The sequence below is a fragment of the Ammodytes marinus genome, assembly GCF_949987685.1.
Source record: "Ammodytes marinus genome assembly, chromosome: 17".
Taxonomy (NCBI): domain Eukaryota; kingdom Metazoa; phylum Chordata; class Actinopteri; order Uranoscopiformes; family Ammodytidae; genus Ammodytes; species Ammodytes marinus.
In genome coordinates, this window is record NC_137221.1 from 401,740 (window position 1) to 416,240 (window position 14,501).

General features: G+C 42.4%; 1 protein-coding gene across 1 annotated transcript in view; it reads right to left on the reverse strand.

The window, feature by feature from the left end:
• LOC307264006 (ATPase family AAA domain-containing protein 2-like) overlaps positions 1-14,501 on the reverse strand; it is a gene marked incomplete at both ends in the record, with an annotated part of 40,636 nt that overhangs the window by 25,401 nt on the left and 734 nt on the right. Inside the window, 13 exons of the mRNA XM_080045330.1 lie at positions 1,057-1,216; positions 2,426-2,514; positions 2,896-3,070; positions 3,644-3,759; positions 4,518-4,602; positions 4,760-4,843; positions 5,927-5,987; positions 6,267-6,365; positions 7,413-7,482; positions 8,960-9,029; positions 9,652-9,736; positions 10,335-10,363; positions 13,099-13,178. Coding sequence (XP_079901456.1) covers positions 1,057-1,216; positions 2,426-2,514; positions 2,896-3,070; positions 3,644-3,759; positions 4,518-4,602; positions 4,760-4,843; positions 5,927-5,987; positions 6,267-6,365; positions 7,413-7,482; positions 8,960-9,029; positions 9,652-9,736; positions 10,335-10,363; positions 13,099-13,178 — 1,203 coding nt within the window. The remainder of the gene's footprint in view (positions 1-1,056; positions 1,217-2,425; positions 2,515-2,895; positions 3,071-3,643; positions 3,760-4,517; positions 4,603-4,759; positions 4,844-5,926; positions 5,988-6,266; positions 6,366-7,412; positions 7,483-8,959; positions 9,030-9,651; positions 9,737-10,334; positions 10,364-13,098; positions 13,179-14,501) is intronic.

Here is a 14,501-nt window from a genome sequence, read left to right on the forward strand (position 1 = left end):
GTATACATTCACCTCTCTGTCTGGCTCTGTGTGTGTGTGTGGATGGTGGTATACATTCACCTCTCTGTCTGGCTCTGTGTGTGTGTGTGGATGGTGGTATACATTCACCTCTCTGTCTGGCTCTGTGTGTGTGTGTGTGTGTGGTACTACATTCACCTCTCTGTCTGGCTCTGTGTGTGTGGATGGTGGTATACATTCACCTCTCTGTCTGGCTCTGTGTGTGTGTGTGGATGGTGGTATACATTCACCTCTCTGTCTGGCTCTGTGTGTGTGTGTGGATGGTGGTATACATTCACCTCTCTGTCTGGCTCTGTGTGTGTTTGGATGGTGGTATACATTCACCTCTCTGTCTGGCTCTGTGTGTGTGTGCGCGTGTGTGTGTGTGGATGGTGGTATACATTCACCTCTCTGTCTGGCTCTGTGTGTGTGTGTGTGTGTGTGTGTGTGTGTGGATGGTGGTATACATTCACCTCTCTGTCTGGCTCTGTGTGTGTGTGTGTGTGTGTGTGTGTGTGTGGATGGTGGTATACATTCACCTCTCTGTCTGTCTGTGTGTGTGTGTGGATGGTGGTATACATTCACCTCTCTGTCTGGCTCTGTCTGTGTGTGTGTGTGTGTGTGTGTGTGTGTGTGTGTGTGTGTGGATGGTGGTATACATTCACCTCTCTGTCTGGCTCTGTGTGTGTGTGGATGGTGGTATACATTCACCTCTCTGTCTGGCTCTGTGTGTGTGGATGGTGGTATACATTCACCTCTCTGTCTGGCTCTGTGTGTGTGTGGATGGTGGTATACATTCACCTCTCTGTCTGGCTCTGTGTGTGTGGATGGTGGTATACATTCACCTCTCTGTCTGGCTCTGTGTGTGTGGATGGTGGTATACGTTCACCTCTCTGTCTGGCTCTGTGTGTGTGTGGATGCTGCTATACGTTCACCTCTCTGTCTGGCTCTGTGTGTGTGTGTGTGTGTGTGTGTGTGGATGGTGGTATACGTTCACCTCTCTGTCTGGCTCTGTGTGTGTGTGTGTGTGTGTGTGTGTGGATGGTGGTATACGTTCACCTCTCTGTCTGGCAGGCCGAACAGGAACTCGCGGTCAAAGCGTCCGGGCCGTCTCAGCGCCGGGTCGATGGAGTCCAGGCGGTTAGTGGCTCCGATCACCACGACCTCCCCGCGGCTATCCAGCCCGTCCATCAGGGCAAGCAGGGTGGACACGATGGAGCTGAGAGGCACACACACACACACACACACACACACACACAGCTTTATACTCTCAGCAGTACTATACATGCAGGACATTAGGGCAAGCAGGGTGGACACGATGGAGCTGAGAGGCACACACACACACACACAGCTTTCATACTCTCAGCAGTAAGGCAAGGCAAGGCAAGGCAAGGCAAGTTTATTTCTATAGCACAATTCAGACACAAGGCCACTCAAAGTGCTTTACAGGGGCAAGATTAGAATACATAAAACACATTATAAAACATTTAAAAGCGAATAAAAGAAGCGAATAAAATAAAAATTGCAGGTTAAAATGGAAACAAAAAAGTCTTCAGACTCGATTTAAAAGAACTGAGAGTTGCAGCAGACCTCAAGTTTTCTGGGAGTTTGTTCCAGATTGTTGGTGTTGGTGCATAAAAACTAAAAGCTGCTTCTCCTTCCAGTACTATCCAGAGTGGCATATAATGATGTCATGAGGTTGTTGCTCCGTGTTCCTAGGTGGCACAGTGCTAGCCAGTTATCTGTGTCCTCTAATGTACCTACATGTCAGGCACTGTTACCAAAGTTAATGTTCAATTTCATGTGTCGATTGGATTTAACAGAAAATAGCATCATTATAGCCTTAACCAACCCTATGACGGGCTATAGGTTCACATCCAGGCTTCCAAAGCATTGGCATGATAGCTTGCACCTATTTTAGTACAGTATTTTATTGAGTAATGTATTTTAATGTGTTCTATGTGTGTGTGTATGTTGGATGTGAAGTGATATTTTATATATAGGGTTTTTTATAGGCTATAGGTCCCTCAGTAAATTTGGTTGACACGATGGAGCTGAGCGACACAACCAAGGAAATACAACACTCTACCCTTATACTCTCGTTTGCCCAGAACAAGCTGTCTTTCTCAGAGTAAATAGAGCTTTATAAGAGTGAAATTCAAGGTATAATAGGCTGTGTTTTAACACCAGGTTTTGTGATCAGCGCACACACAGTACTGTTGACAGGTAGCGGATCGTGTGGAGATATTCATTGATTTTGAGAAAAAGTGATTGAAGCTGAATTTCTAGTATGAAAGGTGCTATACAAACACAGTATATATATAGTTTCACTCCTGCATTCAGTACGTGTGTGTGTGTGTGTGTGTGTGTGTGTGTGTGTGTGTGTGTGTGTGTGTGTGTGTGTGTGTGTGTGTGTGTGTGTTCTAACCTGTGTATCTGGTCCTGTCTGCTGGATCTGACCGGAGCCAAACCGTCGATCTCATCAAAGAAGATGATGGAGGGACGCATCTGATACGCCTGAGAGACACAGCAGGTTAGTGGATTAAAACACTCAGTCAGTCAGTCAGTCAGTCACTCTCACACACACACACACACTGTCTGTCTGTCTGTCTGTCTGTCTGTCTGTCTGTCTGTCTGTCTGCCTGCCTGTCTGTCTGTCTGTCTGTCTGTCTGCCTGTCTCTCACCTGTTCAAACAGCAGTCTCAGCTGTCTGTCTGTCTGTCTGTCTGTCTGTCTGTCTGTCTGCCTGTCTGTCTGTCTCTCACCTGTTCAAACAGCAGTCTCAGCTGTCTCTCTGACCCACTTGTCTGTCTGTCTGTCTGTCTGTCTGCCTGCCTGTCTGTCTGTCTGTCTGTCTGTCTGTCTGCCTGTCTGTCTGCCTGTCTGTCTGTCTCTCACCTGTTCAAACAGCAGCCTCAGCTGTCTCTCTGACTCTCCGACCCACTTGCTCAGCACGTCGGCTCCTTTCCTCATGAAGAACGACACCTTCCTGTTGCCGTGGCTACACTCGTTAGCCAGCGCCCTAGCAACCAGCGTCTTGCCCGTCCCGGGGGGGCCGTAGAACAGACAGCCTCTGTTTGAACGTTAGTAACCGTTAGTAACCGTTAATACAGGTAAATAAGTACACTGCCGTAGGGAGGTCGCCTCTGGTGTGCAGGGTCGGAGGTTCGATCCCCCGTCTCCCCGCCACATGTCGAAGTGTCCCTGGGCAAGACACTGAACCCCGAATTGCTCCCGATAGTTAGCTTAGTTAGCTTAGCACCCTAGTGCTAAGCCTACCCTGCATGGTAGCTGCTGCTATCGGTGTATGAATGTGTGTGTGACTGGGTGAATGTGTACAAAAACAATGTAAAGCGCTTTGGGTCTGTGATAAACGGAGATAAAGCGCTATATAAGTCCATTTACCATTTACCAGTTACAAGTAAGTAAGTAAGTAGTAGTAAAAGTTTAAAAAATATATTTTCATGCTTGGGTTCATCATGCATTTTTTTTTTTTTTTTACAGAAATAACAAATACAGTATTGTCACAACAATCTACCGATGCACTGCTTTTGTGAAAACATGTATCAATGTGTGTGTGTGTGTGTGTGTGTGTGTGTGTGTGTGTGTGTGTGTGTGTGTGTGTGTGTGTGTGTGTGTGTCTGACCTTGGCGGAGTGATCTTGAAGTTATCAAAGACTTCTCGGTAGAGAAGCGGGAAAACCACCATCTCCTTGAGAGAGGAGATGTGACCGGACAGACCGCCCACACTGTCAAACCCAACCTGGGGACAGGGACGGCAACATGTACATTACATTCATTTCAAAATCAAATCAAATCTGTTTTATTTGTATAGCGCAATATCACATAATAGACATTTGCCTCATTGGGCTTCACGTTCCACACAGTATGACACCCTCTGCCCTTATCTGTCTGTCTATCTATCTATCTATCTATCTATCTATCTATCTATCTATCTATCTATCTATCTATCTATCTATCTATCTACATCCTTAGCTCGGCTGAGAAAAAACTCCCAGTGAAAAACCCTTTAACGATTACATGGTTCACATAGCAGTTCACAGAGCCTAGGCTGATGTGTATCATGTGTAAACTCACAGTAGGATTACAGAGCCTAGGCTGATGTGTATCATGTGTAAACTCACAGTAGGATTACAGAGCCTAGGCTGATGTGTATCATGTGTAAACTCACAGTAGGATTACAGAGCCTAGGCTGATGTGTATCATGTGTAAACTCACAGTAGGATTACAGAGCCTAGGCTGATGTGTATCATGTGTAAACTCACAGTAGGATTACAGAGCCTAGGCTGATGTGTATCATGTGTAAACTCACAGTAGGATTACAGAGCCTAGGCTGATGTGTATCATGTGTAAACTCACAGTAGGATTACAGAGCCTAGGCTGATGTGTATCATGTGTAAACTCACAGTAGGATTACAGAGCCTAGGCTGATGTGTATCATGTGTAAACTCACAGTAGGATTACAGAGCCTAGGCTGATGTGTATCATGTGTAAACTCACAGTCTGGTCGATGGCCATGGGGTCGATGTCTGCCAGTCCGGCTCCTGCGTTCATCTTGTCGTTGCGGAAACTAAACGGCCGGTGGCTGTTGGCAACAAACACATCGTTAAAGGTGCTAAGAGGAACTTCTTAATATTTCTGAAACAGTCTAATTTTTCCTCTGATGATCATAAATGACATGTAACAGCAAACGAGACCATCAGTGCAAAGAAGAATGCTATTTCTATATATTCACCACTGACCTTCCAGAAGCTTTTCGGCCGTTTTGTGTTTCGTCGTCCGAGTCGTTGTCGTCGTCAGACTGACTGGCCCAGGCGCTCTTCACCCTGGAGGAGGGATGGAAATAAATGAATGTGTGTGTGTGTGTGTGTGTGTGTGTGTGTGTGTGTGAGTGTGAGTGAGTGAGTGAGTGAGTGAGTGAGTGAGTGAGTGAGTGAGTGAGTGAGTGAGTGAGTGAGTGAGTGAGTGAGTGAGTGAGTGAGTGAGTGAGTGAGTGAGTGAGTGAGTGAGTGAGTGAGTGAGTGAGTGAGTGAGTGAGTGAGTGAGTGAGTGAGTGAGTGAGTGAGTGAGAGAGAGAGAGAGAGAGAGAGAGAGAGAGAGAGAGAGAGAGAGAGAGAGAGAGTGAGTGTGTGTGTGTGTGTGTGTGTGTGTGTGTGTGTGTGTGTGTGTGTGTGTGTGTGTGTGTGAGAGTGAGTGTGAGTGTGTGTGTGTGTGTGTGTGTGTACGTGCGTGCGTGTGTGTACATGCATGTGTGTGAGTGAGTGTGAGTGTGTGTGTGTGTGTGTGTGTGTTTGTTCTTGTATGCGTGCCCCTGCTATCCTGGTCATAAATTGTAAAAATTAATATGAGAATATCAACGTTGGGTTTCTCAATAAGCTTTAAAAAAAAATGTAATTAAAATAAATGTTCAGAACTGCTGTGATTGGTTCAAAATACTTGTTGTGTCATAAGAACCAGAGCACAGCCCACAGCCTCATCTACACTGGATTTATGTTAAAGTTTATCAAACTTAAAATGACAATATCTTTCATTTGGATTGATGAATGTGCCTATAACTCTTTTCATATGCGCTCAAGTCGGAACAATTACTCGAAAACTTGAGTGAGTGAGGGAGTGAGTGAGCGAGTGAGCGAGTGAGTGAGTGAGTGAGGGAGTGAGTGAGCGAGTGAGTGAGTGAGTGAGGGAGGGAGTGAGCGAGCGAGTGAGTGAGTGAGTGAGTGAGGGAGTGAGCGAGCGAGTGAGGGAGTGAGTGAGTGAGTGAGGGAGGGAGGGAGGGAGGGAGGGAGGGAGTGAGTGAGTGAGGGAGGGAGGGAGGGAGGGAGTGAGGGAGGGAGGGAGGGAGGGAGGGAGGGAGGGAGTGAGTGAGCGCGTGCGTGCCTGAGCCGAGCGTATGTGTGTGTGTGTCTGACCTGAAACCTGGTCTGCGGTTTGGTCCCGAGGCGCTGATCCTGAAGGTTCCACCTGTCGGATCTAAAAACAGAAACACAACAAATATACAAACAATGATTATTATTATCCAAATCATTTTGTCTCATTATCATATTGTCATTATATTCATCTTGATACCTTGTTATTCAAAAGAAAACAATTATTTAAGATTAATTTTTGGTGTTTTTTTTTTGCTTTATTAGACAGTTTTGTAGAGACAGAGATTAAATGTGAGAATGTCATGCAGAGAACTGGATTCTAACCCGGGTCTGCTGTGAAGAGGACGGAGCCTCTATGGAGGGGGGGGGTGGGGGTACATACCGCTGCTGGGGCCGGGGTAGAGTGCTGACGCTCGACTCAGCTTGGCCTCAAAGCTTTGGTTTGAAGTGACGCTGCAGCCGTCCTCCTCCTCATCCGCGTCTACACACAACAGGTTGGGTTAGTGTAATTAGAAATATTGCATATTGTATGTCTCCTGACGGAAATGTTAGATTCCTCAAATGCTTATTAGTGAAATGAGAAATATGAAGCCTCTATTGTTTGATTAAATACTCTGCTTGATTATTGCAGCTTTAAGATCTCATGTTCTCCTCACAGTAGGTTAGCTTAGGTGCTATTATACCAACACAGTTATTAGAGGCCCCTCAAAAAATATATACAGCTCGGGATAAAAATAAGAGACCACTCCAAATGTTTCAGTGTCTCTTGTTTTACTCTTTAGAGGCATATTTTTGCCTAAAATGAACATTTTGATTTTATAATACAAACTACTGACAACATTTCTACCAAATTCACAATAAAAATATTGTCATTAAGAGCATTTCAATGAAGTAATGTAGAGATGAAGATTTAAGAAAAATCCAGACTGGTCTCTTAATTTTTTCCGGGGCTGTATATTCCGTTTTCCCCCTAAATAACATAGTTAGAAGGATGTAGTGAATGTGGGTTGCCAGGGCCTTTGATATTATATTATATTATATTATATTATATTATATTATATTATATTATATTATATTATATTATATTATATTATATTATATTATATTATATTATATTATATTATATTATATTATATTATATGATTAAAAAAATATATATTATTTTTTTTTAGTGGTTTTATAGTTTTTTACATATGGACAAAAAAAACTGAATAAGTAAACACATACAATACATACCCAACCCCCTCTCCCCCCTCCCTCCTCTCCCCCCTCCCCCCTCTTCCCTTCTCCTCCCCCCTCTCCCCTCCCCACTCCCCACTCCCCCTCCCCCTCCCCTTCCCCTCTCTCCCCTTCCCACTCTCCCCTTCCCCTCTCCCCTCCCCTCCCCTTCCCCTCCCCTCTCTCCTGCCCCCTCCCTCACATAAACAGACAAGGAATACAGAAAAAAAGTGAAATAAATAACTAAGACAAAATGATTAAGAAAATAAGCTACAAGTACACAAGTCATTCAATGATTCATTCTCCTGACCGTTGTCCTCGTCGCTGCCTCTGCGTGTTGGAATCGGTGTTTTGCTCCTCTGGGCTTTGGAGTAGATCTTCTGCAGATTCACCAAAACAGTAAAAACAGCGTCCACAAGTTTAACAGCAACAAAAATACAAAGATATAACTCAACGCTTAAGAACATAGAAGATAAACTTAACGCTTAAGGCTTGGAAATAAAACCATAATTATCTCAATGTCAATTTCAGAGTATCTATTCTTTATAATAAGTGAAGTCAACCCACGTCACAGAATGTCAACGTTTTACTAAATTCAGTTTCTCTCAGCCTCTGCCTAACAGGTTAAAATATCAATAAACAACTAGGAATATGCAAAAATAACTAACTGTCTATAACTGTAAATTATTCTTTGCAAATTAACGTTTTTTTTAAATCAATAAAAAACAAATAAATAAATAATGAACTGCGAACATTGGAATGGTTAAGGACTTCAGCTTTTCAAACTTCATGAGACAAAAACTATTTGTACTTATACCTTAATTGTTCCTTATAAATAAATATTTATTTTAATTTTTTCTTTCACTGTTGTACTATTGAAATGCTGGGAAGAACAGACTCATTTTCAGGTCCATTTTGCTGTATCTTTTGACCCCGTTTCAACCCACGTTTGACAAATAGAAAAACCTTGAGCTTGTAAACAAGGGCTGGTGCTGTGCAGGGTTTAAGGTCATGTGTTTACGGCTGATAGAGATTACACTCCCCAATGCAGCAGAGTGCACCGCCTTTATGACACCCTGATAACAGAGGCAGCACCCACACACAGAGACACACACACACACACACACACACACACACACACAGACTCTCACAAGCATGCACGCACGCAAGCACACACGCACACACACAAACAGACTCTCACAAGCATGCACGCACGCAAGCACACACGCACACTCTCTCTCTTTCTCACACACACCCACCCACACACACACACACACATGCACCCTCACTTTATTCATCAGCTGTACTTTGACAAAACAACGTAAAATTCCACAAATGAGTTTGGACGTCAACAAACTGATAAACTACAATTTGCACATAACAGTAACATTAGTTCACCCCTGACTTTAGAGAGTTACTCTGGATTATATCTATCAATCTATCTATCTATCTATCTATCTATCTATCTATCTATCTATCTATCTATCTATCTATCTATCTATCTATCTATCTATCTATCTATCTATCTATCTATCTATCTATCTATCTATCTATCTATCTATCTATCTATCTATCTATCTATCTATCTATCTATCTATCTATCTATCTATCTATCTATCTATCTATCTATCTATCTATCTATCTATCTATCCATCCATCCATCCATCCATCCATCCATCCATCCATCCATCCATCCATCCATCCATCCATCCATCCATCCATCCATCCATCCATCCATCCATCCATCCATCCATCCATCCATCCATCCATCCATCCATCCATCCATCCATCCATCCATCCATCCCTCCCTCTCTCTCTCTCTCTCTCTCTCTATCCATCCATCTTTCCATCACTCACTCCGTCTCTGTTGTGACTCAGTCTTCTCTTCTGCTTCAGGTCCATGGTCTTGAAGGGCGAGCCGGACGCGCTGCACATGAAAAAAATTAAAATAATAATAAAATAAATGAATGATAAAGAAAAAATGTACTTCCCATCCACACCGTTAAGACTTAGTAGGGGATACTACATGGTTCCTAAATTATGAAAAAAAAAAAAATAATGTTACAGATTATTTTTAGATTTGACTCTAACTACAATCACAAAATCCTACTTATCAGGGGGAACATTTTTAAGACGTTTGAGAGATGGATTTAAGACATTTTAATTAAATTTATTTTTTAATTAAAATTAAGGCTTTATTTTTCGATTAATGAATTCAATCAAATCAAATCAAATCAAATCAGTTTCATCTGTATAGCCCAATATCCCAAATAGACATTTGCCTCAGTGGGCTTTACATTCCATACAGTATGACACCCTCTGCCCTTACACCCTTAGCTCGGCTGAGAAAAAACTCCCAGTGAAAAACCCTTTATCGGGATTAAAAAATTGAGAAATCTCAGGGAGAGTTGACAGAGTAAGGGATCCCTCTCCCAGGACGGACATGCTGCAATAGATGTCGTAAAATGCTTTTTAAGACTTTTTAAGGATCCACGGGGACCCTGGGATAAGGTTGTGTGTGTGTGTGTGTGTTGACTGCGGTGACGTACTTGGTTCGGAGGCCGTTAAACAAGTTGGTCTGCTTGTGAGGCCGCATGCTGCGTCTCAAACTCTTCGAACCAGACGCCTTAGCCCCTGAAATAACATGCACATGACACTTAAAGTTGCTCCGAGGAACAGTCAGCTTGTGTTAATTCTAGCGCCCCCCTTTGAACAAAAGCGGTAGTGTTTTTATTACGCCAGCTGTTGTTCCTGGATGAGCGTATATACCCATAACAAAGGCATTAAGAAAAACTATATAAAAAAAAATAGCATTCTTTGCACTGATGGTCTCGTTTGCTGTTACATGTCATTTATGATCATCAGATGGAAAAATTTGACTGTTTCAGAAATATTCAAAAGTTCCTCGTAGCACCTTTAAATGCTGTCAAAATAATTAGTTTGATCAAAAATCAGTGAATATCTCCTCACGATCCGTCACCTGTCCGTACTGTGTGCGCGCGCTGAAAAAAAACCTGGTGTTAATAGTACACAGACTGGGCTCTGTAAACTGGCATGTAAACAACGGGGCCCCACTGTAGCTAGCAACCTGCACGTTTACAGAGCCTAGGCTGTTTATTAACACTGGATTGTGTCTCAGCGTACACACACACACAGTACGTGGCTTAAGACTGTATTTAGTATGTTAAGGAAAATGCCCCATAATGGTCGCTCAAAGTCTCACTGTCCTTACCTGTCCTGTTTTGAATCCGTCGGGATTTCCTATTAAAGAAAACAGAGAAAAATAGTCAGTATGAGATTGTTATACAGATTTTAAAGCCCACTGAGATAGATTGCTATTTGTGATACTGGTTCATATACACAGTGTTAAAGGTGCAGTCTGTGATTCTGGAGAACGCTTGTTGTCAAAATCAGTGAATATCTCCTCATGATCCACTACCTGTCTGTACTGTGTGTGCGCTGACAAAAAAAAAACATCTGGTGTTGTTAATACACAGCCTAGGCTCTGTAAACGGGCATGATGCTTGCTACAGTGGGGCCCCTTTTTGTTTACGTACCAGTTTACAGAGCCTAGGCTGTATATTAAAGGCCCTGGCAACCCAAATCCACTAAATCCTTGTAACTATGTTATTTGGGTGGTAAAATCAGTGCTAATATGTATATGAAAGGTCTTAGGAATATCTGTTAGCCCCGCGCTAAGCTACTGTCATGTCAGTTGGTCGAGCATTTGAAAAATCCTGATTCGAATGTTGCCTTGGCTTAGAGCGAGCTATATCTTGTGATGTCACGCGAAGGATCTCTGTTCTAAAATGCATTGGGACGGCCATTTGAAAATTTCTGATTCGAACGTTGGCTTACGTCTCTATCTTGGGACGTCACACGCTCTAAAAACAAATATATACAATATCTCTGGAGCCGCGCAAGAGATACAGACTGTCTCTTTGCGCCTGAGCCTACACTCACAGGCTCGTCTGAGCGAAGCAGCGCGCACCCCGGTGAAACACTGTGATGGTAACGTTCACAGTGACACCTCGCCGAGCCGCCGTGCAGAAAAACTATGTGGTTTAAGACTAAATGATCACCGGGGATTCCTGAACGTTAATGTTGTAGAGGGGACAGGCTTTCACGATCCGATTGTGTCCCGAGACCTGAGAGACACGTCTCCAAATTGCGCAGAAAATCCACTGTCGATCGCTGCGCCGATTCATGCCTCTGACACGTCGACTCGCAACAAAAAAAAAAGTCAAGGCTTTGAATTCAGTGCTGGGGATGTGGAGATCTTTGGCCATTTCCCGTGCCTCTTTTTCCTCTCGTCACTTCGTTCTCTATCCAAGCGCACACACCTCTGTCCGGCCGCATCTGAGTGCGCAGCTCGTGCTCCACCCGAAAATAAATAAATAAACACAAGTTGGACACAAGCCCAGCTGATGATCGCTCTGGTAACGGTCAGTCCATAACTGGACGCTGAATATTAGACCCCGAATATAAAACGACACGACTTTTTACGACATATTCCCAGGGGGAAACCCATGGGGAAACCCCGTTTTATAATCGGCCCAATACGTCATGTGTCACTGCTGCATGTAACAATACTGCATTGGTGATGCATTTTTTTTTATCAATGTAGCGAGTTTTTATTGAAGTGCAGGCAGAGTTTTTTTTTGTCAGCACTCCCTTCTGAGAATATGTTTCTGTGGCTGCCTGTAGCGTAGGCTACTTCAACAGCGGGTCTACACAACGTTAGCCTGCATGCTTAGGATCCAACTGGCCGGCTGGTTTGAACTCATTTGATTGTCTTTTTTTATATTGTACTCCTTGTGCTCTTAATTCAAACCGCATATCGCATCAGCTCACGTGATGAGAAACATAATCCGACTCCGTTTTCTCTCTCTCTCTCTCTCTCTCTCTCTTATTCCCACTCCTATCCTCAAAAACATTTAAAAATGTATGTCTAAAATAGATAGCAGATTTTTTTGCAAGTTAAATGGGAAATAAACTAATAAGATATAACAATAAATATGAGACAGATATATTATTATATATTTTCATTGTGACACTGACACCTGTTTCAATTAAACAGGTTGCGGTTGTAGTGGGAAAAAATATCCTACAACTAATTGCAAACCTATATAGGCCTAATAATAATAAGTTACTTTCTGCAAGTGATGTTGAGCTTGCGCTCTCAGCTGTGCCAAAGCATTCAGCGTTGCTAGGGAAACCAGCTACCGTCGCAGCCCGTGCAGCAGTGTGAACTGCCAGTCAGGCTCGTTGTGAGCATGTGCAGCATTTTCTAGTTTGCATCTCGTTGTGTGGTGAATCTTTTGTCTGAACTGGGCTAAACCTGCTCAGCACCGTGAGTGAGAGAACGTTCCCTTACAGAACGTTGTTGGCCACGCCCACACCACCCTGCAAAATGTTCTAGACAGCAAAAAAGCTGTTTTTTAGACTAAATGTTATAATATTTATGAAAATAAATTTTTAATTGGATGACTGTAAACAGCTTATAGAGAAACCCAACATTAATGTCATATATTTATGTCTGTGGGTTGCCAGAGCCTTTAACACCAGATTTTTTCCCAGCACACACACAGTACAGACAGGTAGCGGATCATGAGGAGATATTCACTGATTTTGACAGAAAAGGGATTTTGACAACAAGCGTTCTCCAGAATCACTGACTGCACCTTTAACTGTCCAGTGGATCCAGCAGTGAAGGGGATTTCTGACGGGAGAGAAAATCACATTCTGCTATTTCTCATCTCCCTCTTCCACCTGTGTCCTGTCCTTCTGTTTCTCAAACACACACACACACACACACACACACACACACACACACACACACACACACACACACACACACACACACACACACACACACACACACACACACACACACACACACACACACACACACACACACACACACACACACACACACACAACCTCTCTCTCTCTCTCTCACACACACACACACACACAACCTCTCTCTCTCTGACCTGATTTTGCGTGTCCCGTTTTCATCGTCAAATGTTTGAGAATCAATGAGACTCTGTATGTAGTCTTCATCGTCAGTCCCCTGGAACAATGTTGGTTAAAAAGTTAGTTATTAAAGGTACACTGCGTAACTCGGAGACGTCAAAGTCAAAATTATTTCTAAAGATATTTTTTTTTTTTTTGCATTTTTATGCTTTATTGACAGTGTAGAGACAGAGATGAAATGGGGCAGAGAGGGGAGTGACATGCAGAGAACGACCGCGGGCTGGAATCGAACCCGGGTCCGCTGCTGGCCGAGGCCCATGGGGGGGACGCCCTACCAACTGAGCTAAGGGCGCCCCCCGGTCAAAATTATTTCTATAGCACATTTAAAAACAACATCAGACGACCAAAGTGCTGTACAAGATACAATACAAAACAACATATAAGATACATGAGAAAAAAAAGTTAGGAGTGTCAAAGTCTCAACTTGTAGTGAAGTGAAACATTTTCTAAGGTTTATTCTCATAACTGAATAAACAAACTTTCCTCACAGGGAAAATGTGATCCCTGGAACACTGTTTGAAGTTAGAAAGCTTCCTGAAAAGTTACTGTTTCACTGTTGTTGTTGTTGTTTACAGCAGCAGGGCCCACAGTTTGGTTTACAAACATATTGTAGTCTTACAAATTTTGGTTCCAAAATAATTTAGTTTGGATTTATGATGATGATAGAATTATTCAAAAACTAAGAATTACATGTAGAGAAGCTATGTTGGGAAAAATTAGAGTGTTTCAGAAATATTTTAAAGTTCTTCGTAGCACCTTTAACATGATATTTTAAAAAATACCGCTATTGATATTGGACTGAAAAAAATCCATATAACAATATATAGGACAATGTATTAGTTTTTTATTTATCCACTTCATTCCGATATCAAGTCATTCATTATCTCAGACTTTTATTGACCATAATAAAATCCATATCTACCCACATTCACTAAGGCACTCATTTTATTAAAAAAAAAATATATATTTTAAAAATGTTATATATATTATTTTTCACTGCCCCCCTCCCCCCTCCTTATCTTCTTACACATCTTAATTTCACACTTGTGTATTTCTATTCCTTTTCCATCCTTCCATCCATGTCCAATACTCAGTTCACGCTGGTTATTGTAACGTTATTAAGTTATGTTGAACTGTCTAGCAGTGTTTTACTGTCTTTTTGTTCGTTTACAGAGGTTATTATTAATATAATTTGCATCCATGTCGATGCTTTTGTTATTAATATTTTTTTTGCACTATTCTGTTGCTGCTGTAACCCGAAAATGGATTTTCTGTCGCCCCTCAGTTGATCTCTCTAGTATAAATAAAGGTTAAAGAAATAAAAAATATATATATATAAAAAACCTTATTAGCGATGCCT